Genomic DNA, 25,751 nt, shown 5'->3' on the forward strand with positions numbered 1-25,751 from the left:
CAAATGTGGCGTTTAGCGGAGCAGCTTCTCTCCTCCAGCTTCTAATTCTTTCCAGTGTGCATCGATCATTAATGTGATGCTGGTCGGAGAGGGCTTCGTCTAAAGGAGGCTGCATTCAAAACACCTCCCCAGCCACTGTCACGGCCCCGCCACCACTGAAGAGCAGCTGTGAAACATCACTGAACACGGATCCGTTTCAGCTTCTTGAATGCACCCCGAACTACAGCGTAGGACTGATTGCATTTTTCACGAGCCGCACTTTCGATGAAAAGATAAAAAAAAAGGAAAAAACTCGTTGAACCCAGAAATCATAGATAAAAACAACTCAGACGATCACCACTCTTTTCTGCATTACCAGATTATATTAAATAAATTGTATCCGCAGCTCCTGCTCTCTCTCGTAGTTTAACAGGTCACTTTGAATGTGACGAATGTTGCGGAACAAAATCAAAGGCAGAGTTGGTGACGTCGTCCAGCGACACGTCAACCACACGGAAGAAGAAGAAGAAGGTGTTTGTCCTGCACCTGCGTTTCTGATCTAAGGAGCTCAGCCTCGTCGACATGGGTCAGTGTTTGAATGAGTAGTTGATAAGAGCGTGTATTTGTCGTTCTTCTTCTTTATCACACATGTATGAATCATTAGCCATCGGTTTTCTTCAGGTGGCTTCACTTGACGCGCCGTTCGACTGCATCCTGCTAGCTAGCTAGCTAACATTAGCAACTTACAGTGAATGCCGTATGTTTTCTTTCATCCCTGGTGTTTAGGTGTGAACCGTTTCCTTCACATTTCTATATAATCTGTTTGTCGCAGCTGGTTTTAAACAGTAACACGTTATTGTCAAGAGAATAACTTGACAGTTCTCAGTCAGTTCCATCCTGACATGGCTACTGTAGCTAGCTAACCTCGGCTAACTTGCTCAACCCCCTGAGTGACACTCGCTGAGAATTGTTAGCCTTAACTCTTCGATCGTACTTGTCATTCAGACGTTTAAGTTAATAATGAAACATGCACATGTAATTCCTAATAAGTTGGTTCATAAATGATCTAATGTGCATTTTCTATCCATCCACAAATCAAGATCTACTTTTCTCTTTATTGAACGTCTGTGTGTGTTTCCTCTCCAGGTGGTTTCTTCTCTAATCTCTTCTCAGGCCTCTTCGGCACCAGGGAGATGAGGATTCTGATCCTTGGTTTGGACGGTGCAGGAAAAACCACCATCCTGTATCGGCTACAGGTTGGAGAGGTGGTGACCACTATCCCCAGTATGTAGCACTTTGCCCTAGTCTGGTTATTGTTTTCTGTCCTTGTCTTACGCATTATTTGATTTTCTTAATTGCACAAACTCTGCATGTACAGTTATTAAAGAATGAATGGCATTGATCAGCCAACTGGCTGTTAAATCCCCTCCCAGGCTTGTCAAACACTAATAACTCGTCAGGTCAACATTCCTGTTTGAACACAATACAATTTTGAGCTGGAGGCATAAAACAAGTTGAACCGGATCTAATTCAACAAATGAAATTGCAGCTCAGAGACTGCAGTGATAACATCAACCTCTTCACATAAGGGAATCTGCGAGAAGAACAAATATAATTGAACCGTAACACTGTAAACATTGAAATAGACGTGTATAACTATAGGTCATATCTTGAATAAGAGTACTGAAAATACTGATTTGACAGCAGGCCTCAGGCAGCCATTCAGTGGGCTCGGCTGTCACATCGCTAGCATTTGTATGTTGTGTCACTTATTGTCAGGTCTCATTTGCATACAATTATGGGCGGAACACTATAGATTTTAAATTATGAATAACATTTACCACGACACATTTGTTTAAAATACAGCAAAAAAAAGTCTGCATGCATTACAGTGGGGGATCTTAATTCGATTTATTTATGAGCCTTGAGCAGTTACACTGGTACCTGTGTTTCTGTTTGTCTATTTAAAACTTATTTAAAGAAAAATGTTATGTGTTTTTATTTATGTATTTACATGGTTAAACAGTTAAATATCAAGCCTCATTTCTATGGCGTAAGGGTTTCATAACGTCCTCTCCAAAATACTTATATGGGTCGATGTATTGTATCGGAAATGTTTTTACTTCAGGGATTAGAATCAGGCTTGTGTTCTGTGTCCTCAATGCATTTGGAAACTTTCTCTCCTCACAGCAATCGGCTTCAACGTCGAGACAGTCACATACAAGAACCTGAGGTTCCAGGTGTGGGATCTGGGAGGACAGACTAGTATCAGGTAGGTGGAGGAAGAAGCAGATTGCAGCTCCCAGAAGTGTGTGAATGAGAGGAAATTAATTAATGTGGAGCAAGAAAGAAGCTCTAAACAGCTGTTTGCTCTGTCAGCACCAAGGAGTCTGGGTATAAACAGATGGATAAAGTTTTCCTACAGCACGTTTGAGATTTTTGATATTGTACACAATCATGTAATCATTAACGTTACTCAGTTTTGTTCGTTTAACCTATTTTCACATCACATTTGAACACTCACCACTCACTCTTTGATGGACCGCTCCTCCTTTCTCACATTCTTGTCGTCCCTCCGATCCACAGGCCCTACTGGCGATGTTATTACTCAAACACAGACGCGGTCATCTACGTTGTGGACAGCAACGACCGAGACAGGATGGGCATATCCAAGTCTGAGCTGGTGGCCATGTTAGAGGTAAGAGCACCGTCTACCCACTACAAGCAAAAGGCACTGCACCAAGTTGGATGTGAATATATTTCATCAGAGAATCATTGTGCCAGTTATGCACTTGGGTTCAGATTGAACCATCCCATGAATAGTTATTGACTATTTAATCATAGATATCTGCAAATCTAGGACTTGACTTTCTTTTTTTAAAGATCTGTAAATACTTTTGTTAATGTCATTTTGCGCCTTCTGCTCTTGTCCAGGAGGAGGAGCTGAAGAAAGCAATCCTGGTGGTGTTTGCCAACAAGCAGGACATGGATGGGTCTATGACACCCACCGAGGTGGCCAACTCTCTGGGCCTCCCCGCCCTCAAAGACAGGAAGTGGCAGATCTTCAAGACCTCGGCCACAAAGGGCGTAGGCCTGGATGAGGCAATGGAATGGTAGGCTTTACTATTACACTATATCAGGAATGCCTGTTTATCAGTGAGCAAAGCAGCCATGTTTTGACTACAACAGGATTGTTGAAGGTCCATAAAAAGCTGTCTGCACTACATTACTCACTGTGAACTGATGTAGTACATATTGCACAACGTCTTATCTATCCTAAGTTTGCCACGGCTGAATTGTGTTTACTCTCCGTCTGTCCCTGTAGGTTGGTGGATTCCCTGAAGAGCCGGCAGTAAAAAATCTCCCCCCACCCTCTTTGTAAATACTCCTGACCCTTCTACATGACGCCTTGTGACTGACCCGCTCCTCCTTCCCATGTTCCACTTACCTTTGGACCTGTGATTGCACTCCTGCCCCCCACTCACCCACCTCATACCCACCTGAAGCCTTGGCCAAGCCCTCCCAATGCCTTGAGCCTGGAACTAAGAAGCGAGGGCTGCAGTAACCTCTGGACTGAGAACACACCAGTGAATGTTTCAGATAATCCTAAAACTGCAGTGATGGTTAAAGTACAGTTTTTCCATTTTTGTATGGTTTGGAAAATTCCACCAAATGTCAATTGATGGTTGAATATCACCTGTGGACTAACGTTACTACATTTATGAATCCATTTGTTATAGTGTAGACGTTGAATTAAGTTATTGTGAATGAATAGCAATCAATAAATGAGGCTATATGAAAAGCCTGTCCACTCCTCTAAAGTCTCTGAAAGCGCTAGACACTGCATCAGTTTACTTGAGCACTAATATCAGTGAAAATAATGCCGTGAAGATCCAGAAGGAGGCAGCATTTCCCTCAATGAGGCAGAACAGTGCAAATGTATCACTCCCGGTCAACCAGAGATGATATCATCGAGAAACTCCATATCCGTGTTTATTGTGGCAAATACAAAAAGCCCATCACCGATAACGACTCTAAACCTTCTGCCGATTTGGTTAAAATGACAAAATAAAAAGAATCTGGCTTCATTCTTTGTCAAGAAAATAGAAACATGTATTTCTCAGCTACATATCCTCGAGCCACGTGTTACTGCAGCCTGGGCTGGTTTTGTATGTCAGGCAGATGCACTGATATGGATTTATTCCCCCCCCCCCCTTTGTGTTGTTCCCAATTTTTTAAAGAAATGTAGTTAAATGGTTAAAGCCTTCCTTCCCTATGAAATCCTTGAGTGCGGCTTTGGCATATTAGTAATTTAGTTACTGAATGAACACTAATTGTATGCTCAAAGTTTTATGGTGGCATATTTATATCTGCTTGTACAGTGACAATGATTCTCAGTAAATGCTATCAGTGATTGTACCAGTGCTGTGTTAAAACTCTTTTATATTTGAAGAATCAAACAGTTCTATCGCCACAACAGACAATCGGTAAAAATGTCAAATCTTTTTTTAAATTACAAAAACGTACATTTCGCTGTGGAGGATGTGAATCTGAGCAGGAACATTCCAGCTCTGATCTACAATTCATATGAACTGATGTCATCAGGGATGGACGTCCTGCTGAGTAACAGCACTGACAGGATGTCTCATTACACACAAGGATGTAGCATGTCAAACAGAAAAAAGATGGATCGAGTCATAACAGCTTTTTACCGCCTCCTTGTTCTTCAGCAAATCACCAGATGGAGACGTCTGCTCTGACGTTCTTGTGTCAATGCATTGTTCTCTTTGACATGAGTAAAAGTCACGACATCATGATGGAGATGTGCGGCTAACGCCTGCCTGCTCCATGAAGAGGAGTCCTGGGACTCACTGCAAAATGGCCAGGTCTCGGAGCGCGTGGCTCCGGTGCTTCTTGGCTTTGTATCCTGGTCGTAGAAACTCGATCTTCCTCTTCTTGGCTTCGATTTTGTTCTTGTGCTTCTTGATTTTCTTCTTGGCGGCGATGTCTGGGTTGGCAACGGCCTGAGAGAAGAGGGATGAGGACAAGTGTCAGGTGGCTGCCTCCAGTGAAGGACGATGGTCATACCAGGTCTGAATGGGATCTGTGTGTGTAATTTCATCGCGTGTGTCTTTGTTGATCGTACCTGCATGGCTCTGTGTCGTTTCCGGGCCACTCTCCTCTGTGTGAACTCCTTCTGCACGGCGGAGAACGCCAGCGAGAACTTCCCCAGCCCCACTTTCCTCTTCATCAGCTCGATCAGCTCCTGTGCCAGGTTCTTCAGCGTGGGATCTGGACAGAGAGAGAGACCGGGGTCAGACAATGAGTGTGTGGGCTCCAACGTTTGGCCATTTAGACGAGTGGCAGCCGTTACCTTGTTCTGCGTAGGTGCTGTCCAGCTCTCTGTACAGAGGACTGATGATGGTGGTCAGGTAGGGGCCCAGTCGGTCCTCCCCCAGGTCCATGGCCATAGCTCCCAGGAACTTAAACACACTCGTTCTCTGAGGGAGAGGAAGAAAAGAAAATTACAACTCTGACACTGAATGTTAGAATTCTATTTATTGAAAGGTTACTCTTAAGATTTGATAGATATTTAAAATTAAGATATCATAGGAGCTGGGGGTGGAGCCTGACTGCGACCATTGGACGGTGCTAGCTGTCAATCACATGGTATCCACCAATGGAATAACGTGCTCTGTCATCTATTTGACTGTAAGTAAGATCATAACTTACAAGACATGAAACTAGAGTTTAAGATGATACAACTCTGTATGAACAAGTTTAATGACATCAGGCAGTCATTCATAGACTTCTATAGAAACTCACTTCTTTTTGCAACCATTAGAACCGCCCTCTGCTGGTCATTTGAGAGACTACAGGTTTAAGCCATTTGCATATGTAGTCTACCTCCAGTTGTATATACAGCCTATGGTAACTGGAGAAAGTGTCTAAATACCAGGATGTTACTCTTCATCAGCCAGAGAACAGGAGTTATTGGGATTACCTTCACGTGGACTTTGGGAGTGTGAGCTGCCTCTCTCTTGGCCATCAGACACAGCTTCTTCATCAACCACAGCAGAGACGGAGGTCGATCGTCCTTGTCGTCATCTTCGTCGTCTTCATCCTCCTCCTCCTCCTTCTCTTCTTCCTTCTCCTCCTCCTCTTCTTCCTCCTTTTCTTTCTCCTCTTCCTTTTCTTCCTCCTCCTCCTCTTCCTTTTTGTTCTCCTCCTTTCCTTCTCCCTCCACTGCATCTCCATTCTCCCTCGGCGGCTCCTCCTCCATCTCTTTCACTTCTACCTCAGCGGGCGCGACGTCGGACTCGGGGGAAATGAGGTAGATCACCTTGCCGACGAACAGCAGGTTCTTGACCACCTGTGGGCGGAGCAGAACGCGTCTCAGTTAATTCTGATCCGCGGGATTAAGCTGAAATATGTCAGAGAGGTTGTTTAGGTTGTGTTTGTGCACCTGCTCTCCTGACGCTGTGTCCAGGAACTTGGACTGCAGCTGGAGGCTGAACGACAACGCCAACTCTCTCATCTAGACGCAAGGGAGGGAAAGAAAGAGGAATGAGGCCAAGCGACAAAAGATTAAGATGGAGAAATGAAAAACGACTGGTCCTCACCTTCTTGTCCAGGTTGCTGGTGATGAAGGCTGTGGTTGACGACATGGAGGCAGCGTCATTGCCCTCTCCTCTCCAAACGGCGACCAGCTGTTCTGCCTGCTGGGATGCGAACATCTGGCCGTACAGCTGTGAGGCCGTCAGCCACACCCAGCAGTGAGGGTACCGCAGATGGGCTTCGATGTGACCTGCAGACATTTTAGGGGGAAGAGCCGTTTTGATTCAGTATGCAACGTGGCTGCGAATGTAAGTGAAACAACAGGAGTGTGTGTTTGTGTGTGTGTGTTACCCCAGATGTGAAGGAGCGTGTCGTGAGGTTTGCGCAGCTCCAGCAGGCCGCAGTGTTTGCAGAGTTTGGTGAGGAGAGTCAGATAACTGAACAACAGCCGGTCGGCTCCTTTCTCATCCTGCTCCTCTTCGATCTGAAGGACACACGGCCACAAAGATGCTTTTCCCTTTTTCAGATTTGAATTTTAAAAGCCAGAGAGGGTGTGAGTGTGTCTGTGTTGATATTTACATCTTCGTAGTTGTCAGGGTCGATCTCTTTCTCCAGCAGCAGCAGCAGGTCGTCCAGACGACGGGCAAACTCCTCCCCCTCCACCTCCACAAACAGGCCGCAAATCTGAGTCCCGAGACGCCGCAGGCTCGCCTAGGAGGGGGGGGAAACACTGGTTTATACTTCATTATTCAAATGTAATAGGACTGTCACCACAGCTACTATTAAACACACAAAATATTACAAAAATAAAGATAAGTTGCTTATTTAAAAAAAGATCGCCCTGGATATTTCCGTTTTTGTACCTTTTCTGCTTTCATCCATGTGGTGACGAGGGAGTACAAGGTGTTCTTGTGGTTCAGTTCCAGCTTGGTTAGCAAAGTCTTGATGGCCATGGCCGCCATTTTCTTACAGCGCGCTGAGTCGTCGTTGACCATGACCAGGGCGAGGGGGGCGAAGAACAGGCCGCTGTATTTTGACAGCAATTTCTGAAAAGGGGAAAAAAGATAATCAGGTTATCTGTCCATATTGCTGTAGCCCTTATATGCATCAAAGTCAAAAGTCAGCATTAGTAAAATATGTTGTTTTTCATGTTAAAGCATTGACATGAATTAATGATAAACTTTATTCATATAGAAAAGTAAAGACATGGTTGAATTAATGAATTAGGCCCAGTAGGAGAATAGATTATGGACACTATGGATTATATGGGTGTATCTTTCTATATATATGTAGGTGAGGTTTATATTAGAACATACTGCAGTCCAGGTGAAGATTACTCACCTCAGGGAAAGTCTGGAAGATGTATGCCAGCATCTCCAGCACCGACTCCCGGCCCACATCATGCTCGTATTGCAGCTGAGCCACCACGAAGGACATGTGATGCCTCAGCTTCCTGCCCAGTGGGTAGTCCAGCAGGTACTTCAGATAGATCTGCACAACCCAAACACTGTTTACTCACTGCCAGAGCTGAACAACACCATCTCTTTACAAACTTTACTGGTTTATTTCACTGATTGGTCAATGTCAAATAAAGAGTGTCACTCTTGGTGTGTCATCACCTGTCGACAGTGGATTCTGATCATAGCGTTGCTGCCGTTAACTGATAGCTTGGCCACCTTGGTCAGCACCTCCTCCATCTCTGGAACCACGAGCTTCCTGGACAGAATCGCCTGAATGAGACAAAAACAAAAACAAAGAGCGGTTTTATATTCATTCATCAATTCGTCTTCAAAACAGATTTTACTAATTCCACCGTCTGCTTTGTCTTGCACGTTGAGTCACCTTCAGGAGACCAAAGGCGGTGGCCTGGCGCGACTGATCGTAGATGTCCTCCTCAGCGTATCCCAGCAGCACTTGCAGTTGCGTCTCAGAAATGCTGTTGCTTTTGACACTTTTCACGAGTATGGTGATCGCCTGAGAGACAAACGCAACGAAAGACGGGAGAAAGAAACATCTTAATTTGTTGTATTAGGGAAAAATCTTATCGGTTTGAAAAAAGAATTTGAGAAAACCCAACAAAAAAAACTATTCATTTTTATTTATTTCTTTGTTTTACCTTGAAGCAGCTCTGGACCAGGAGGTAGTTTTCCCCGCGGCCCGCTCCGGCCTTGGAGTAATCCTTCAGCAGGACAAAGAGCTGCTTGGTCAGCTGCTCGGCGTTCTGCCCCACTGCCGGCAGAGGGAACTTCAGCAGCCAGCTGAGGCCCGTCAGAGCCTCTGTGATCACCTGACAGGGAGGACAAGATGGAGGAAGTGTTATTCGGTGGATCAGAATGGGTTTGATCAACACTAGGTACTTGTTTAAACATCAGGGGCTTGTACCTTGATGTGCATGGAGTCGATGCACTCGAGCAGCAGCAGCACGAAGGGGTCGAGCATCTCTAGAGTCGAGGCCTCGGCCGACGTCACGATGGATTTCCTCAGACTCAGGTGGAGCAGCTGAGGGAGAGATGGATTCATACACACTTTTCATAAACACCAATCTGTTACAAGACGGAAGTATTTTCCTTCTAAATGTGTAATATTTATTTGACTGGACGACACAAAAAACTCGAAGTCCGGGCTTTTTCTTTACATTTCCAGAGCGGCTGTATTTGAAAACGCAAATGTCTTAGTCAGTTGCTCTGGACGTCACCCGTCATGTGAATGATCTGGACATGAACACTATTGTGAACCATATTGAACATTATGCTTTTTTACTGCATTAGGAAAAATACATTTCAGAGGAAATGGGTAGAGGTAATATTACTCTGCTACATACTTGCATCATAAGTGACGACTACTTTGAGTGACGTGTACCTTGAGGCCGGCGTCCACCAGGATGTGCATGTTGGTCCGACTGCTGATGGAAGCTTTCTGACCTCCTCTCTTCGGGGTCGGAGCCAGGAGCAGGCAGCTGGGGGGGGGCAGTCTGGGGTCGGGGGGAGGCTTAGCCGACGCTTTCGCTCTAGAATTACACACCGGATACACAGTGTTGGAAACAGTCGATGGAAATAAGATTGACAGCAGTTGGATCTGTGAATGTGTGTGTGTGTGTGTGTGTACCGGTCTCTCATGGTGAGCAGCGGCAGGCTCTGGCTGATCAGGCCGTGGCTCAGCAGTAAGATGTCCTGAGGGGTCATGCCCCCGTTGACGAGCAGACCCAGGATGAGACGCCGCAGCACCGCACCCACCCGGTTACACACCTTCAGACTGGAGGAATTCTCCAGAATCTGACGGGAGGATGATACAAGCGAGAGGAGGAGGAGAGAATCAGGAGAGCTCTCAACTACTCGAGCACTTCTGCAGGTCTTATTTCCATTTCTTGAAGCCACTCACCTCCTTCAGTGGCAGCATGAGCTTGGTGATGCTGTCCTTGCTGGAGAACTTGGCCAGAAACTCGTAGGAGTCCATGCTCTTGCTGTGTCGAGCCTCCATCAGCTTGGACACGATCCCCTTCACCTCCTTCTCCTCGGCCACGGCCCCGAACAGCTCGTTGTTGAAGATCTGACCGATAGGGAACAGAGAAGAGGTGAAGGAGACGATAACGATAAATACGCCATACATGTTTAACCCATTCCTACAATCTGACAAATGAGAGTCTACACAGGGATAGGGAGTGAAAGAGAAGATCTTACATCGATGAGCATGTTCATGCACGGGTCCAGGTCGCCGCTCTTTAGGGTTGGACTGAGGGAAGACAGCAGCCGGTGCACGGTGAATGTGAGAACATGGACCTGGAGGGAGGGAGGGTACATAGTTCAGACGCGATTTGAGCCACAAGATTCCAAACCAAGGTCTCTAGAAGGGTTTGTGTTCAGATAAATTGCATTTGCTTGCCTGGTAACCCTTCACCAGGACGCTCTGCATCTCTTTGAGCAGGTAGTGCAGGTATCTGAACCCGAGCGTCTCCACAATCTTCACCAGCGTTGATCTTGCCACGTCACGGACCTCCTGGAAACGGTTCCTCAGGTGCACACACACCTTGATCAGGATACTGGATACCACACACACACACAAAGTATACAAATCATCACTGAAATGTCATATTTTTATCCAAACTATCAAACAACGTCTGTCCCCTAATCTGTATATGTCCCATACGTAGAACAGATTCAAGTGTATATGTGGCCATCCTAGATCACAGGACTAAAAGCCTCCACAATAACACACGTGCATGTACACACAGCGGCGTACCCGGGCAGATTGGCCTCCATGATGTGCGGAGGCAGCGTCTGCATCAGTTTGACCATGGCGAAGGCTATCGGGATCCTCGACACCTCCTCCTCCTTCACGTCCTTTGACCTCACCGCCTTGTGCTCGTCGTCCCGCTTCACCTACAGGACACACGCTCGGATTATGACACTGGCGTATAGTCTTCAGAACGTGCCACGAGTCAGCGGTGTGTGCAGTGTGTACCTTGGCGGTGAGACACCTGTGCAGACGAGGCAGCACGCTGTCGTTCACAGTCTTGTGGATGGCGCTGATCAGAGTCTCCAGCTCGTCCCTGCTCTGTGGCAGCCCGCTGGTCACTGCCACAGGTGGCGCAGCCGCTGGTGCCTTGGCCTTAGCGGGGGCAGCTTCCTTTGAGACGACATTGCTTTCTTCAACGTTGTCCACTTCCATGGGAACGTCACCCGGAGCCGTCTTACTGTCCGTCTCCATTTCCTTCTCGTCATCACTTGCATCAGACTCGTCCTCTGCAGCTTCATCCACCTCCTCTGCCTCGGCTGAGACGCTCACAGCTTTTCAGAAATGTAGTGTTTGATTTAGTGAGTTTTTTCACAAGGCCAATAGATAGAAAATACATCAAACTCAACAAATGCAGCAGAAATTGAAAGTTGAATCTCTCTTTTCCAGACATTTGATTTAGACTTGTCACACATCCAACATGAGAACATAAAGAAAGGATCTGATTGGTCACTGACCTTCTCTGGCCTTCGCTAGCTCCATTTCTCTGAGGAAGGTCTGGTGGTCGAAATGAAAAGCCTCCAGAACTGTGACCAGCAAACTGTAGTTAGGGAGGGAGGGATGGAGAGAGGGAGAAAAGAAGAGACAAGGGAGAGGTGTACTTTTACAATACGCTTTTAACTATATCATGAATTTAAATCGATTATAAGCACAAGCACTATAAGCATTAAAAAAGGTACAAAGAAGAGGCGGCCCTTACTTTACAGCCAGTTTCTGCTCAACCTGCGAGGTCTGCAGGATGTGGACAAAGTGCTTCAGGTAGTACAGGTACTTGGACCAGGTCAGTCGGCGACACACGGCGCCCACCACCTCCACCGATGCTGACGTCATGTTGTCAAGCTGCAGCACGGGAGAAGAGGATCAGACACACAAACAAACTGGAGTTAATCGTCTTGGGGTTGGATGCCTCCGCTGACAGGTGCAGTTTCAGTGTACGTACACTTTTCTCCAAAGTCATATGAGGTCACTGTGACCTTTGACCATGGAAATTGCTTCCTTTAAATAGGTTTGTGTGTAGATAAACTACCTTGGCCAGCTTTTCATCGAGCAGGGCGGTCATGGCGTACGGCATGATGTAATTCTGCAGGGAGCGAGAGGTCATCACCACCGTGCCTTCGGTCAGCTGCTTGGCCAACTTCCTCAGCGCTCGGCCCCGACGGTGGATCTGAACACAGAGAGACGCGTCAGTGTTTGTGCTCAGCAGCGGATTATAAAGGCAGCGACAGGAGTCAGAGGTCTGCTCTCACCTGGATGTGCTTCATGTGCTCAAAGAAGTCGGACTCCAGGTCGTTGTAGTCAGTGAGCTGCACCAGGTCTCTGAACTCCTTTTTGGAGGGGAAGGTCTTCACCAGGCAGGCGAGCACGTTGGTGTAGTCATGCTGCACACTCTGGTAGAGAGAAGGAGACAAGATTTTAAACACGTGCATCAGGCTGAAGGTGTGTTGCAGTCTCTTATAGGAAGTGTGTGTATGTGTGTATGTGTGTGTGTGTACCTCTGTCTTGCTGCGGAGCCCCTTGTGCACCGCGTCCAGGATGGTGTGTTGTACGACGTCCCTGTAGATCTGCTCTCCAGGTCCGACTGCTGCCAGCTGGGAGATGATCGTGGACAGACACATGGTGGCGTTGTCTGCCAACGACATGTCCCCGATCTGCAACGAAGGACGGACAAGTCACGTTCAGATTCACAGTGAGCAGGGAATACGGAATATCCCTACTCCCTACTGAGGGAATGTCGGATCAGGGGGTTTCCTCCATACTGAACAACCTGCACTGCAACGGAGAATCTGTATCATACACGTACTGACCTCGTAGGTGTGGAAACAGTTGTAAATGATGGTGTTGATGTAGTCCAGGTCCAGAGTCTCCATGTCTTTGACGCGACCGGTGGCGTCTTGGAACGCCGTGAGACGCAGGTCAAAGTGGATCTCGTCCAAGTGTCGACTGTCAAACGCATTGAGCTGCAGGCGGAGAGCAGGAATCAGTTTTATGTCTGTTAGGCATTGTAACATTGTGAAGCTGCTGATTAATAATAATACATTATGTAAATGTAATAAATCATCTCACCTTTGCTGCTAAATCAGTGATATATTTGAGGGAAGGTTCCAGATCTGACAGAGTCTGAAAATAGAGCAGCACAGACAGAATAAGAACAGATTCATTAGATATTGTGTTGAGACTTTATTCAGTGGAAACATTACTTAAAATAATTCATATAAACAGTAAAGACCTGCATCTGCAACAGTTGACTCATATTCAAGATTCTTTATGTTTTTATTTTCCATTTTTAACATAATTTAATGTCAGGAAAAAATTAGACTGGACGAGAAAAGGAGTTAAGAGAGGAGTGGTGAACAATGGGCTTTTAGCAGGGATGAATGCCGTTCACAGGATTTTAGAAGGTGAAAACTCCTGTAAGGAATTCTGTATCTAATGGTGTACAATCTATTAATTTACTGTGTTGCTGTATTCAGTGTATTCTGTCGTACCTGGAAGACGCTGGTGAGGGCCTGCCGGGGCAGCTTGTTGTGGATGACGGAGAAGAGTTTGCTGAGCGGGCTCAAGAAGACAGCCGGCTGCACACACTGTCTCAGCAGGTTCTGTACCGTGGCCAGGACGTCGATTTCTGTCTCCTGAAACAAACACAAAGTGAGGTGAATAACCCGCACTGTGAAGACACATCCATGATAAGCACCTCAACTTGGCTGGAGTAACAATTTTTCCCAGAGTTGAGTCTCGAAGGCACACATGCTTTTCGCAATATCTGCAAATACTTTCACTTGAAATAGACCGAAAGCCCTGACCGTGGCCCTGACCCTCACATTTGTGTTTTTAAACACGTAATATTACATATAAATATTGGTTTTATATAAAATCAGTCACTTGAGCTCTCATAGAACAGAGATATGAGGAATTATTGGTCTTACTTGAGGGTTGTGTCCTTTCTGCAGGTACATCAGCAGCAGGCTGATGAGCACCGAGCTCTGCTCCTTCTCGCTCACAAACCGACTGACCCTGGGAGAGAGAAAGTGACACATCAAGGGAATGATCTCTACTGTATCTGCTTACATCCAAATAGAGGAATCTGAGTTGGGCGTGCACTCACTTGGAGAGGATGTTGAGCTCCTTGGCAACCTGCACTCTGAACTTCTTCTTCTTGAGCCGGTCGCTGTTGCGTACGACGGCGGTGAGGTACCGCAGCAGGGTGGAGATGTGGGGCAGCAGCAGCCTGGAGCCCTGAGTTAATGAATCTGGAGAAGATACAACAACACACTTGTTTATATTTGGCCAGCAAGAGCAAACCTATTTCTATCTTTCCATTAAAAAGGCACCATCTGCTAACCTGCAGCGATGAGAGCGCCCTCTGCAGGCTGCGAGAACACACTGTTGTTCACGCTCAGCACCGTCTCCATCTCCGTCTCCGTCTCCATCTCTGAGGCAACAAAGTCCTTGGTTGTTGCTAGAGACTCAACTATGTCCAAGACGATGGTGATGATCGGTTGGGAGGCGTTCTTGGCAGAGAGGAGGGCAAAGACGTTCATGAGGACGTCACACTCTGGATGCTCTGGTCTGTGCTTGGCCAGAAGGGGGAAGTACCTGAGACAGAGAGGAAACTGCTGGTTAACACTGACGGAGGATGAGTGGAGGGACAGATGGATGAGAGACGTGATGGGACAGAAAGAGAAGAGTTGGACCCTGACCTGGCATTTTTGCACCACACGTGGATGAGTTTCAGCAGAGGGGTCGGAGCGTGGATGCTCTCTGTGGGCAGACGACACACCTGCACAAAGCAACACATTCAAACTTTTAGATGAGCCAGAACTCTGTGGACAAAGAATACAAACACATGCAAATCCCAAGGAAAACTAGAATTACCACCCTGGGGTTGTATGCCTTGGCCAATCAGTGCAGTTTCAATCTACATAAACATTTTCCTGATTCATATAAGGTCCCTGTGACCTTCGAACTATTTGTAGAGATATGTATCTTGACCGGAGAGAGAAGCCCTCGACAATTTCATTGTACCAAGGGAATTCTCTTGCTGTGTTCCTGAGATATAAAGTTCACCAGGCAAAGAATACAAAAACACAATAAGTAGTTATGCAATATGTACCTGAGGCCAGACCACAGCCTGGAAGACAGCATCCAGCTCTTCTGGGCTGTAGCTGTAGGAGTCAAAGACGTCAAAAAAGTCCAGGACCCTCAGGACGCCGAGGCGCCTCAGGTTCTTCAGAGGACTGATGCAACCTGCTCTCAGCTGCAAACAACAGGAGGCAGAATTCAGCCAGAGGTTTTTTTTAATTCACTGAGGAACTTGTTCTCCTGACACAGTAACTCAAGAGTCAAACATAACATAGAAAATAAAGCTAGAAGAACAAAACAAGAGAAAACCTGACCAGGTATAAACTACAGTTATAAACAAACAGCTGTTTACCCACACACATCTCTGACTTTTCAACATAAAAGTCAATCATACTTGCATATGTTAGGATACTTTTAAAGATAAGATAACTTTAAATAACACAGTAATACTGCAGCTGCATCAGAGCGGCTTCAACCAATATAATTTTCTTAATTCGCCTTGCTAATTCTATGATCAATGTCCAATCTGCTAACATAGAGGAGGTGACATTTATGCACTATACTGCTGCCAGACACTAGGTGGCGATCAAAGGCACTTTGGCAGAATTAGAGACGTTTTTAGCAAACAAACAAACAACTCTATTAAATCTCCTTCCTGGTTACCTGGTCCCTTTTGTCCAGGACGTCGGACACGGAGGCGGTGACGCACAGCAGGATCTGCAGCACTTTGGGCAGGTAGATGTTGATGAGGTGGCCCAGCTTCTGGATCACCACGTTGATGATGTTCAGGAGGCTGTGCTGACGGCCCAGCGGCAGGATGGCGCTCATGTCTGTCTGAGCAACGGCCCTCTCCACCGCTTCCAGGCAGGAACCTGAGGAGACACGGGGAATGATCATTAAGGGAACTTCTACTGTTCTAACACAGATTTTTCATGACTGAGTCTCAAGAAATAAAGATATTGCCTTTCCTGTCACTTCTTATAATAACATGTTTTTGTATGTCTTGTTTTGTGGTTTTTGTCACAGGATACAGTGTATTTTCTAACCTTGGCTGTAATGGCAGACGGGCTCCAGCAGCAGGTCGACGAAGATTCCCAGCTCCTCGGCCTGGCAGCCGGCCAGGAAGCGCAGGATGATGGAGGAGCGGGAGGCGGTGGAGGATTTCCCCTGGAACTTGCTGCCCGCTTTGCTGCGCAGACGCCCGTACAGGATCCTGTATCATGACCAGCAAAAACAAGGCTGGTGAGTGAGAGAATGTTAACATTAAGATATGTCTACTGTCCTACTTTATGAGTGGGGGGAATAATTGTTTATCAATGAGCGTGACCAATGTTGAGAGCAGCAGGAAAAGACTGATTCCATGTCAATTACTGAATGAATGAAACAACACTGAAAGTATGGGAGACAGACCAGCTGGAGACAGTGTAAGAGCACTTTGTATGTTCCTCGGTTAATATGAATCTCATAAACTTCATTAAAACTACTGACAAAATGAGCAAGGTCGGTCCCAAGCCAGGTCAAATAATAGCTCGAGATTTTTGGAAACACACTTATCCAGTCTCTTGTGAGGGTTAACTTGTTCAAGTGATGTGTTCTGCTCTCATGTCGGTTATTTACAGGCTAAATACAAGTTGCATGAACAACTTAAATTTGAGACTTTGGGGCCTTATTAATACCACTTGAAGTTCAATTCAATACCAATTTTGCCATGGAAAGAGACAAAAAGTAAAAATATGGTATTAAATATAATGCAAGACACTTGGTGTGAGAGTGGTATAAAACTTCATCATTGCATCATGCAGACACACATGTACAGTACCTCATGAGCAGAGGGATCAGTTTGACTCTGTGTGAAGCCTCAACCACTCCTGTCTCCTCAGAAATGTTGAAATGGACAATCTCCTCCTTGAAGTGTTTGTCCTGCAGAAGCCTCTCAAGATTCTCTCTGAATACACAAAACAATACACAAATAAACAAAGGTCAGAATTCTATTCAGCATATGGTGATGGTTGAGGTGTAAGTGCAGGAAGGTCGCTTTCATGCCCAACAGGCACACAGACAGCGTGACAGAGACCTTCTTGCATGGGAGAGAGAACTGCTTTGGAGGCCATTTACAGCTAATCTCACACGGTAAAAACTTAATGGACGATAGACAAACAGCTACACAATGCCGCAACGGAGCAAAACACCAGAGATCTCTTGTGTTATTATGGGCGTGCAAAAAAGAAATCCCACTGGGCCTTAATGTTTCAATGAAGTGAAACCTCATACTGTTTCCCCAGAACCACGCATCTGTCTGCAGGTCGACTGGATGTTCAGTAAGTGGATAGCTTGATAACAGATAGTTGGGGCCAAAATGACAGGGAGAGTCAGGACTGAAGTGGAAGGTCACATTCCTCTGTGTGTAACCATAGAAGTTTAATGAAGAGAGTCAGGACTTATCAAAGAAGCTCACAATGATCCCATTGAGGAAGAGGGGATACGCTGGGATTCAGAAACAGAACACTGATTACTGTACATGAGTTTTCCTGCCCATCTTTTAGGGTGATTAAGGTACTTTTCTTACTTGTATGGTACAATGTTTGGGTCTTTGTATGTGAGAACACATTCCAGGGCAACTCCCTGAATCTGCTGGTCCTGATGGCAGAGCAACTGAAAACAGACAGAGAGAAATACATCACACTCAACCTTACATTCTGTTCATTCTAACTGCTGCTCTGGATATGTTCACATGTCCTGTTTAATGGGAGACACATTAATGTTCCAGTAAAGGTTTTTCTTTCTTTTCTCTGTGTGTCTTCTTTATTCCCACATGTTTTGTTTATGTAACACAGGATGAAGATGTAGAATATTAGTTTGTTATTTTGTCATTTCTAGTTATCCAAGAGCAGATTGGCCAAATGCCTTGATATGAGACAGAAAATAAATGTATGTGTGTGTGTATGTGAACCGATGGGCAGTGTTTGGATTACCTGGTTATAGAGCTCACTGAGACTGGCCTCCAGGTAGAGAGAGCGAGGGTTGGTGAATTTGGCAAAAACTCTCAAATGGACAATCAGCTGTCTGTGGGAGAAAATTGAAACATGGTTTAAAAAAATTACACAATTAGCAAAGTGTACCATCCAGGCTTCCTGGTCCTGCTCCTTTGTGAGTGTTTACCAGGAGACATCATCAGGTTATTCTGAGGGAGTAAGATAACTTGTGTATCAGGTTCTGTTTGTAAGATGCCTTCAGCCCATTTATTCATGCATACAGTACAGTAAGTATAATTTATATTTTGGAGGCTGTAATTAGTAGTGGCCTGTTTAAACATCGAGCCACATTAGCACTTATGAATCCTCATGTTTCTGTCCACCTGATGATTGTTAATCTAATAATCATTCTCCTTTTTGCTCTCTTTTTGGTCTCCTCCACTTCCCTGTTAAATGCTCCATTATTCTAACCAGCTTTTGTTAGCTGCTAACTTGTCTTTCTGCCATGTGGCGCTGAGCAGTTCGTACACAGCTAGTTGGTGTCTTACTTGGAAGCAGCTCTCCGTGGACGTCCCTTCTTCTGCTTTGGGCCTTTTCCCTCAACACCCTCTTCTTCGTCCTCCTCTTCATCCACAGCCATCTCAGCATCTTCTTGGGCAGCATCATTCCTTTTCCTCACGTCCTGAGTGGGGGCTATCATCAGGTCGGCGGGATAAAACTCATTCCTGGACACCGAAACAAAAAACATCAGGACCTCGTACTTGAACTCCTATGCCACTGATCTATATTCTGTCTTTGAAAATTATCGACTAGGGGAAATTCGTCCTTAAATCGACGCCGTTTTCACCGACCTGATGAACCTGAGCAGCAGAGGACTCAGCTCTCGGCTGCGTGACTGCACTCTCTCAGGAAACTGGGTCATGGCGCGCCACAGCAGGCTGCGGAAGTTGGGGAAGTCCGTCCGGTCGTTGGGGTTACTGGTCAACTTCAGCTGCTCAAGGAACAGCACCCCCACGTCCCCACTTTCAATCACGTCGCAGCCCGGCTCACTCTGAGAACTGGTCTCTTGCTCCTCATCACTGACGTCATCTTCATCTTCATCTTCATCTTCATCCCGCAGTTCCTTTTCTATAACAAGAGCGGAGATTTTTATTTTTATCAGTTTGTTCAATGCATCTTTTTTACAAAATACCAAACAGCGAGCACCAATCTGTGTAAGTTAGCATCTAAGATCAACTCATGACAATATGTTGCAGCCCAGCAGGGAGCCTCACCGGCCATCCCTGCCACCATCTCCAGATGTTCATGATAGACCACCCAGAACTCCTTGTTGTCCATCCCTCTGGCATGGGTCCTGTGGAAAGGAAAGAAAATACAACATCTTGAATATTTATTGAGATTTAATTGAGGGTTGATTAAACATTCTAAAAAGGTATAATAAAATGTCAACAACCAATGATAGCTCATGTGTAGAAATAAGAAATGTTCACTTTGTGTGACATACTTCAGTTCACAACTGACGAAGAGAGAATGACTTAAATCACAACGACTCCAATCTAAACTGAGCTGAATGAATTTTGTCAGGTTTACTCACACAAGAAGTTCAATGACTGCTTCCCACAGGGGCCTGAAGTTGACGAACAGCATTGCGATGAGATAACGCAGAGGCACCTGAAAGAAAAGGATGTTCCAGGATTATAAACTGTAATTTCCTTTCTTTTATGCCTTCAGCGGCACATATTTGTAGATTAATGAATCGGGCAAGAACAGAACATTTATTCCGAGACTATGTTGATTTTCAAAAATCTAATTCGAAAAGATGAGAAGATAAATATCTGAACAGCCAGGAGTAGCAGTGTCCCTGTACCTGCTGGAAGGATCCTGCCGGCCCCTGTGGCAGGCTGCGCTGCACCAGGTCGTGTCTCAGCTTCCGGAGGTGAAGCAGCTTGTCTCTGTAGTCCTGCACTGACGCCGGCACCAGTTCTGCCTGCAGGCAAACTGCAAACACCGGCTGCACGTCCACGGTCTCCTCACCCTGGACAAGCACATGAGCTCATTGCTTAATATTCATAGAACTACTGTGTTTGATGTAATTGGGGAGCATGTGAACAGGCAGCTTTACCTCAGGCGGTGGAGGGAGCTCCGCCTCAAACTGAGAGAGGATCCTCAGAGTCAGAAGACGGATCTGAAAGAGAAAACAATTATCTGATAAAACTGAAGGAAGTACATGAAAATCCTAATCTTAATATCTTCCTGTAATATGGTACTCATATATCTCTATAATTTGAGTTAAGCCAAACAATTAATCATCAGAATAAGAGTTGAAAAAGTTGTTTCTCTTTACCAATAGTGTGACTTAAGACAAACCTTAGAGATGTTGGAGGAGAGGTTGGCGTGCAGAATATGGAAGACCTCCAGCAGTGCATTGTGGGATAGATGCTCTGAAACGCCGCTGAGTGACAGGCGGGTATAGTAGAGGTCTCCCAGCAGCAGGGCGGACAGGTCAGAGGGAAACCTCCTGTTAAAACAATGATAGATGTAACTGAACGTGGAACAGGAGTAAACAATGGCTTTCATTGTTTATTGTGATGATGGTGCAGTGCAGACCTGAAGATTGAGGTGACCTTGTCCACAGTCACCAGAGAGAGGAGCTGGGCAGAGCCGTCCAGACTGAGGAGGCAGCTCAGGGCCTGTCTGGCTACGAAAAGACCGGCTGGAGGGAGGAGGAGCAGGGAGACGGGCTCCGGTCAGATAAATGAACTACAAAACTCAACGCACAATGAAAAAAATAAAGGTTTGTGGAGATTTAATGAATAAAACACAATATAACAAACCTTTTCCCATTTTCTCTGTGTCAATCTGACACAGGAGGTGGTTTAAGAGAGCGCTCACAGCAGGAATAACATTAGCTGGAGACAGTGGTCTGTAAAACATGGATCAGGACAAATTAAATATAAAGACATCAGACAAATCTTTCAACAAACCATCCAAGTGAGTGAGAGGAGGGAAGTTAGGGATCAAAGTTCACTGTTTACTCCTGATACTTGATTTTTTATTTCTCTGACTTTTAAGAAATAAATTGTATTAATTTCTGTTTTTGTTTTTTTATTAATATAAGAGCAAATATTCTTTAATTTACAGTCAATGTGGAGAAAACCCCTCTTTTTTCTTATCAGCTTATTAAATTGTGATATCCTCTCAAAACATGATTCAAACATGATACAATTCTAGTTTATTTCGTGATCCCAAATATATCCCTTAATCCACCTTAAATATATCTCTGAGAATAAGGATCTCTAGGACTAGGAGACCTCAGGAATGTGACAGTACATCCACGTGTGTGTTACCTGATGTGTGGCAGCAGCATCAGGGCGGACCAAGGCAGAGACAGGTCATCGATGGTCTGGTTCTGCTCCTCAGGGAATTTAATGAGGGACAGCACCAGCTCCGGCACAGTCGGCTGCTCCGGGGCTGTACTGCTCTCCTGACCCTCCTCCTTACTGCTGGAGGACAGATACACATTGATTTCTTGGAAAACAGCACAATGACAAATGCATGCAAGTTCGACAGCGAGAGGCTTTTCAGGCCTTTAGCTTGATTTTAAAAGCGACATTAAATATTTGAAGCGTCTCACCTTGTGCTCTGTCCGGTGAAGAGCAGTGGGTACGTTTCAAAGGCCATGGAGCCGTCTGTCGGGGGCGGGGCTTTAGCCAGGATCAGGCTGACCAGCACCTCCAGGCCACAGTGGCGAGACAGGGCGTCTCCACTACTGAACATCCCAGCAGTGAAGCGCAGCAGGCAAGGGAGGAAGAGCTGGAGGAGGAGGAGGAAGATGTTACACCAGAGAGACACAGGCAGACCCACAATCTGAACATGGAGTATATCTCTCTTGTGACGACTCACCTGCTCAAACTGTTTCATGGTGAACATCTCCTTGCTGAACTCCAGAATCAGGTCTTCTCCCAGTGTGCTGTCAAACACCTGTGAAAGAAAAGTAAAAAGTCAGGAAAACATGTGCACACAGATTCACACACATACATATTTATCAACACAAAATAATTTCTGTCGGTCGCCAGATGGTTGCGGAGAAACATAAACATTTTTTTTAAATTATATATTCAAACCGGGAATTGTTTTAACTTAAAACTGTCTGTACCATTGATAAGATCTGCTTTAGAATTAACGTTACTTAGTATGTTTACTAAGGTCGAGGTCTGGGTGTACACAAGTTGGTAATGAGGAAAAAGATTTAGTGAAAAAACTCCCATAAAACCAGTCAAAGCTGCATTGTGTGCACCAGCCTGATTATACTGGTGGGTCATGACCTGAAAAGGTTGAGAAACACTGTATTAAAATGAAGGCAAGAACTTTATTCTAACCTTTTGAATGGTCTCCTGGATGAGGGACCTGGGCAGACTGATGTTCTCCCCGAGGAGCAGGGACGAGATGATCTGGAGGAGGAGGCGGGAACAGGGAACCGACAGAGCCGAGCTCTGAATCAACCGCAGCACCGTCTAGAGGAACGGGGGAATGAGATGGTGAAAACAGACGAAGGAGGCAAGCTGCACGATGGAACATTTAGATAAAAAGGTGCACAAACCATCTCCTCCTCTTACCTGGCACACAGCTTCTGGCTTGGTGACCTTGGCTCCGTCTCTGTGGGACACCAGGGTTTGGAAAATGAACAGCAGCCTCTCCAGCTGATCGGACGCCTGGTCTGCCTCTTCTCCCCCCGCCTCCACAAAACCAAGGACCTCCACCACACTGACCTGGGTGTACACACATCACCATCAGATACAAGAGGAGTAACTTCACACAGGAAACAGAAATGAAGGGATGGAATGATCTGCATAACCATCAGTATTTGTCGCTGATGTTTACCTGTAAGGACTCCCATAAAACCAGGAAGTGTTCTCTTTCGACGTGCTCGGCTGCAACCTGGGCCATGTAATCCAGAGCGTCCCTGATGGTGTCCCAGGGCAGAGAGACTCCCGGGCTTGTTGTGGGGCCGAGCTTCCGCAGGGCCACAGGGAAAGCCTGGAGGGGAATTTTGCAGAGAACCAGGAATTAAAACCTCAATATTCTCTTCTATGACATTACCACCTCATTTATTACTTCAACAACACTTGATTCCTGAGGCTGGGACCAACCAGGCAAAGAGACCAGGTTTTCTGCACATCACCCACATTTAGTTCACATCGGGAAAAACATCAAACTCACATTAGCAGCGGCAGAGTGGAACATGTGTCTGACTCCTTTGCACATCTCAAACAGCAGCTGACCTGCTCCCTCGGCCTTGTCAGGGTGCTCCTGCAGGTCTGAGAACACATGGTTGAGCAGGGCGTCCAGATCTGGAACCTGCGGGAGGAAAATGATTTACTAATTTATTACTGATAACAAGTGGATACAGGAACACAGATGGAATCACGACAAAAACACTTACAGGACAATATGTAATCAAACCTTTTTAAAAGTTTCAGACAGTAAAAAAGACAATTGAATTTCATGTTTAAAGTCACTCACTTTTCTCATCAAAAAAGAGAAGCTCTCTGCGGCAAACTTGCGGATATGTTCCTTCTTGTGTGACAGTAGTGTGCTGTACAGACTGTGAGATGGAAAGAGGGGTTAACGTCTTTCCATTTTTTCAGCCAGTTCTGATATTTAACTGGCAGCTAACATGTTCCCCAGTGGATCAGAACAGTCAGACTCCAGCGCACTCCTCACCTGTAGATGTTGGTCATGTCCTTCACCATGACCCTCCACAGGTACTTGTAGAGGTAGGAGATGCAGGTGAAGGCCCACTCCAGGACCTCCGTGTCCTTGGTCTCCAGCAGGGACGTGATGAGAACGAAGAAGTCGGGGAAGTGAGGATAGAAGTCAGTCTGCAGGTCTCTGGCCAGCTGAACCACCAGGCTGAGGGAGAAGAAGAAACAGAAGTGGAGTTACAGCCGGGTACTTTTGATTTGAAATATAACTCGTTCTTCCGGCTGAACACTTACTCCAGCAGGGGCTGGTAGGCCAGGCTGTTCTTCACAGCCAGGTGTGTTTTCAGACTCTCCACGATCGTCTTCTGGTGGAAAACCAGCATGTTGAACGACTGGCTGTTGTTGGACACCTCTTTGGAGAATGTTGCTGTGGAGGAGAAGGATCAGAGTCACATCAGTGGAACTCTCAGATTTAGCAGAGGATTGGTTGAGATGACTTCAGCAAATGATCTGACACTTCTTTCTAGTGTATACGTACTGAAGTGCTCGGTCAAGTCGAGGTCTCTCCATTTTGTCAGTCCTTCCGAAAAGTATGTTTCTACTTCCTGCGTTTAGAGAAAATGAACCATAAAAAACATGAACATGGTTATGATTCACTGAATAGATGGGAGTGTTGGTTAAGGTGTCACAACCACTGACTGTACAAACCTCAGCATAAGCTCCAGTTCTGTCGATGCGATGGACGACATTGATGTTGACATTGGCAAGTCGTTCAGCAAAGGTGAGAAACTGAAAGTGACAGAGTCAGAAGATTTATATTTGGACCAAAAAAGTTCTACCACACCCAACATATAAGTTATGTATTCTCAATTCACTTTAAAAAGCGTAATAATATGACAATGCAAGAGATTTTAGATTAAATATTATTATTTCAAATGATGGTATCTCCCATGTACACATCGGCAAATGGAAATTCCTTTAATGACCGTAATGTTGAATGTAAAGTTGATTTTGTCCAGACAGACGATTTGAATGAAACCATCTCTGTCAACGTGAAGGAACATCAGTCAAAGGTGGAGTCGGTCTCAGGCTCAATAGCAACAACACAACTCTGGTGCTTCTCCCATCAGCAGGGTGGCTCTAAAGCGTAATACAGGTGACAACACACTGGGACTGAGGAGACTCCAACGACCTGTGTTTGACATGATGAATCTCAACGTAGGGAAAGACCCTCAGAGGTTAAATACCTGAAACCTATGAAGAACTCCAACTTGGAGGAGCTCCCTAAGGACACATGTAGAACTCCTTAACTTTCACCAACTTATCTAATAACCAGATCTTACTGAAAACCATTGACTTAACCTGATCTCCTTTAAATAACCTTTAAAACCAAGTAAACAAATCAGAGTGTGTGCAGCTGTATGAGCATCACGCTGCCGGGTGTGTGTCTGTGTGTGTGTGGACCCTCACCCTGAACGTGTTCTCTGACTTGTGATACGAAGACTTGGATTTGATCTTCATCTTCATCTTTGCGTCGTTGCCTGATCAAAATACAAAGTTATGTTCCGAAGTCTGACGTGCGATCGAAGCGTTTCATGAAAACTACACGTGTTTATTCCACGAGCCGATGCTACAACTGTTTACACACACGCCGACACCAGGACGCGGCCATGTTGTACAATGCATTGTGGGAGATTTTTTTTTCCTCTCCCAGCGTGGTGGTGGTGGGAGGACAGAAGCGAAGCGACGCCGCGAGAGAGTAATCCCCCCCGTCACTTCCGCCTTCGTCAGAGGCTCGGCGACATCCAATTACGGAGTTATTTACGGCCATTGGGAAACAATAACACAAATAAATCAGCTCTGTATATTTTAAACCGGTGAATATGATGGAAATGTAATATATATGTAAGTGGAGAGAAAAACTTGAACTGCTCAAGAGGACCTGGGG

General features: G+C 45.6%; 2 protein-coding genes across 2 annotated transcripts; one reads left to right on the forward strand and one right to left on the reverse strand.

Moving 5' to 3' along the window:
- Positions 1–420: 420 nt before the first annotated feature.
- Positions 421–4,398, forward strand: arl1 (ADP-ribosylation factor-like 1). Its single transcript, XM_053414781.1, has 6 exons — positions 421–565; positions 1,126–1,263; positions 2,170–2,251; positions 2,566–2,677; positions 2,914–3,092; positions 3,305–4,398. The coding sequence occupies exons 1-6, from the start codon at positions 562–564 to the stop codon at positions 3,333–3,335; spliced, it is 546 nt and encodes a 181-aa protein (XP_053270756.1). The 5' UTR covers positions 421–561; the 3' UTR covers positions 3,336–4,398.
- utp20 (UTP20 small subunit processome component) lies at positions 3,941–25,524 on the reverse strand. Its single transcript, XM_053414780.1, has 61 exons — positions 25,274–25,524; positions 24,512–24,592; positions 24,342–24,408; positions 24,098–24,230; positions 23,823–24,011; positions 23,622–23,703; positions 23,319–23,456; positions 22,980–23,135; positions 22,715–22,867; positions 22,478–22,612; positions 22,002–22,079; positions 21,733–21,911; positions 21,446–21,601; positions 20,933–21,021; positions 20,706–20,811; positions 20,466–20,616; positions 20,221–20,283; positions 19,966–20,133; positions 19,693–19,769; positions 19,373–19,452; positions 18,950–19,226; positions 18,647–18,823; positions 18,099–18,189; positions 17,693–17,778; positions 16,946–17,071; positions 16,173–16,339; positions 15,790–15,998; positions 15,158–15,301; positions 14,745–14,824; positions 14,387–14,640; positions 14,150–14,294; positions 13,971–14,058; positions 13,533–13,676; positions 13,111–13,164; positions 12,852–13,004; positions 12,540–12,695; positions 12,294–12,434; positions 12,074–12,211; positions 11,747–11,886; positions 11,505–11,587; positions 10,996–11,321; positions 10,774–10,913; positions 10,417–10,573; positions 10,215–10,313; positions 9,916–10,083; positions 9,643–9,809; positions 9,397–9,544; positions 8,920–9,036; positions 8,654–8,824; positions 8,380–8,511; positions 8,157–8,267; positions 7,879–8,028; positions 7,401–7,583; positions 7,117–7,248; positions 6,889–7,021; positions 6,603–6,787; positions 6,446–6,517; positions 5,984–6,352; positions 5,354–5,480; positions 5,126–5,271; positions 3,941–5,003 (listed from the first exon to the last, which is right to left on the reverse strand). The coding sequence occupies exons 1-61, from the start codon at positions 25,328–25,330 to the stop codon at positions 4,848–4,850; spliced, it is 8,580 nt and encodes a 2,859-aa protein (XP_053270755.1). The 5' UTR covers positions 25,331–25,524; the 3' UTR covers positions 3,941–4,847.
- Positions 25,525–25,751: the final 227 nt, after the last annotated feature.

Source organism: Pleuronectes platessa, chromosome 22 (assembly GCF_947347685.1).
Source record: "Pleuronectes platessa chromosome 22, fPlePla1.1, whole genome shotgun sequence".
NCBI lineage: Eukaryota > Metazoa > Chordata > Actinopteri > Pleuronectiformes > Pleuronectidae > Pleuronectes > Pleuronectes platessa.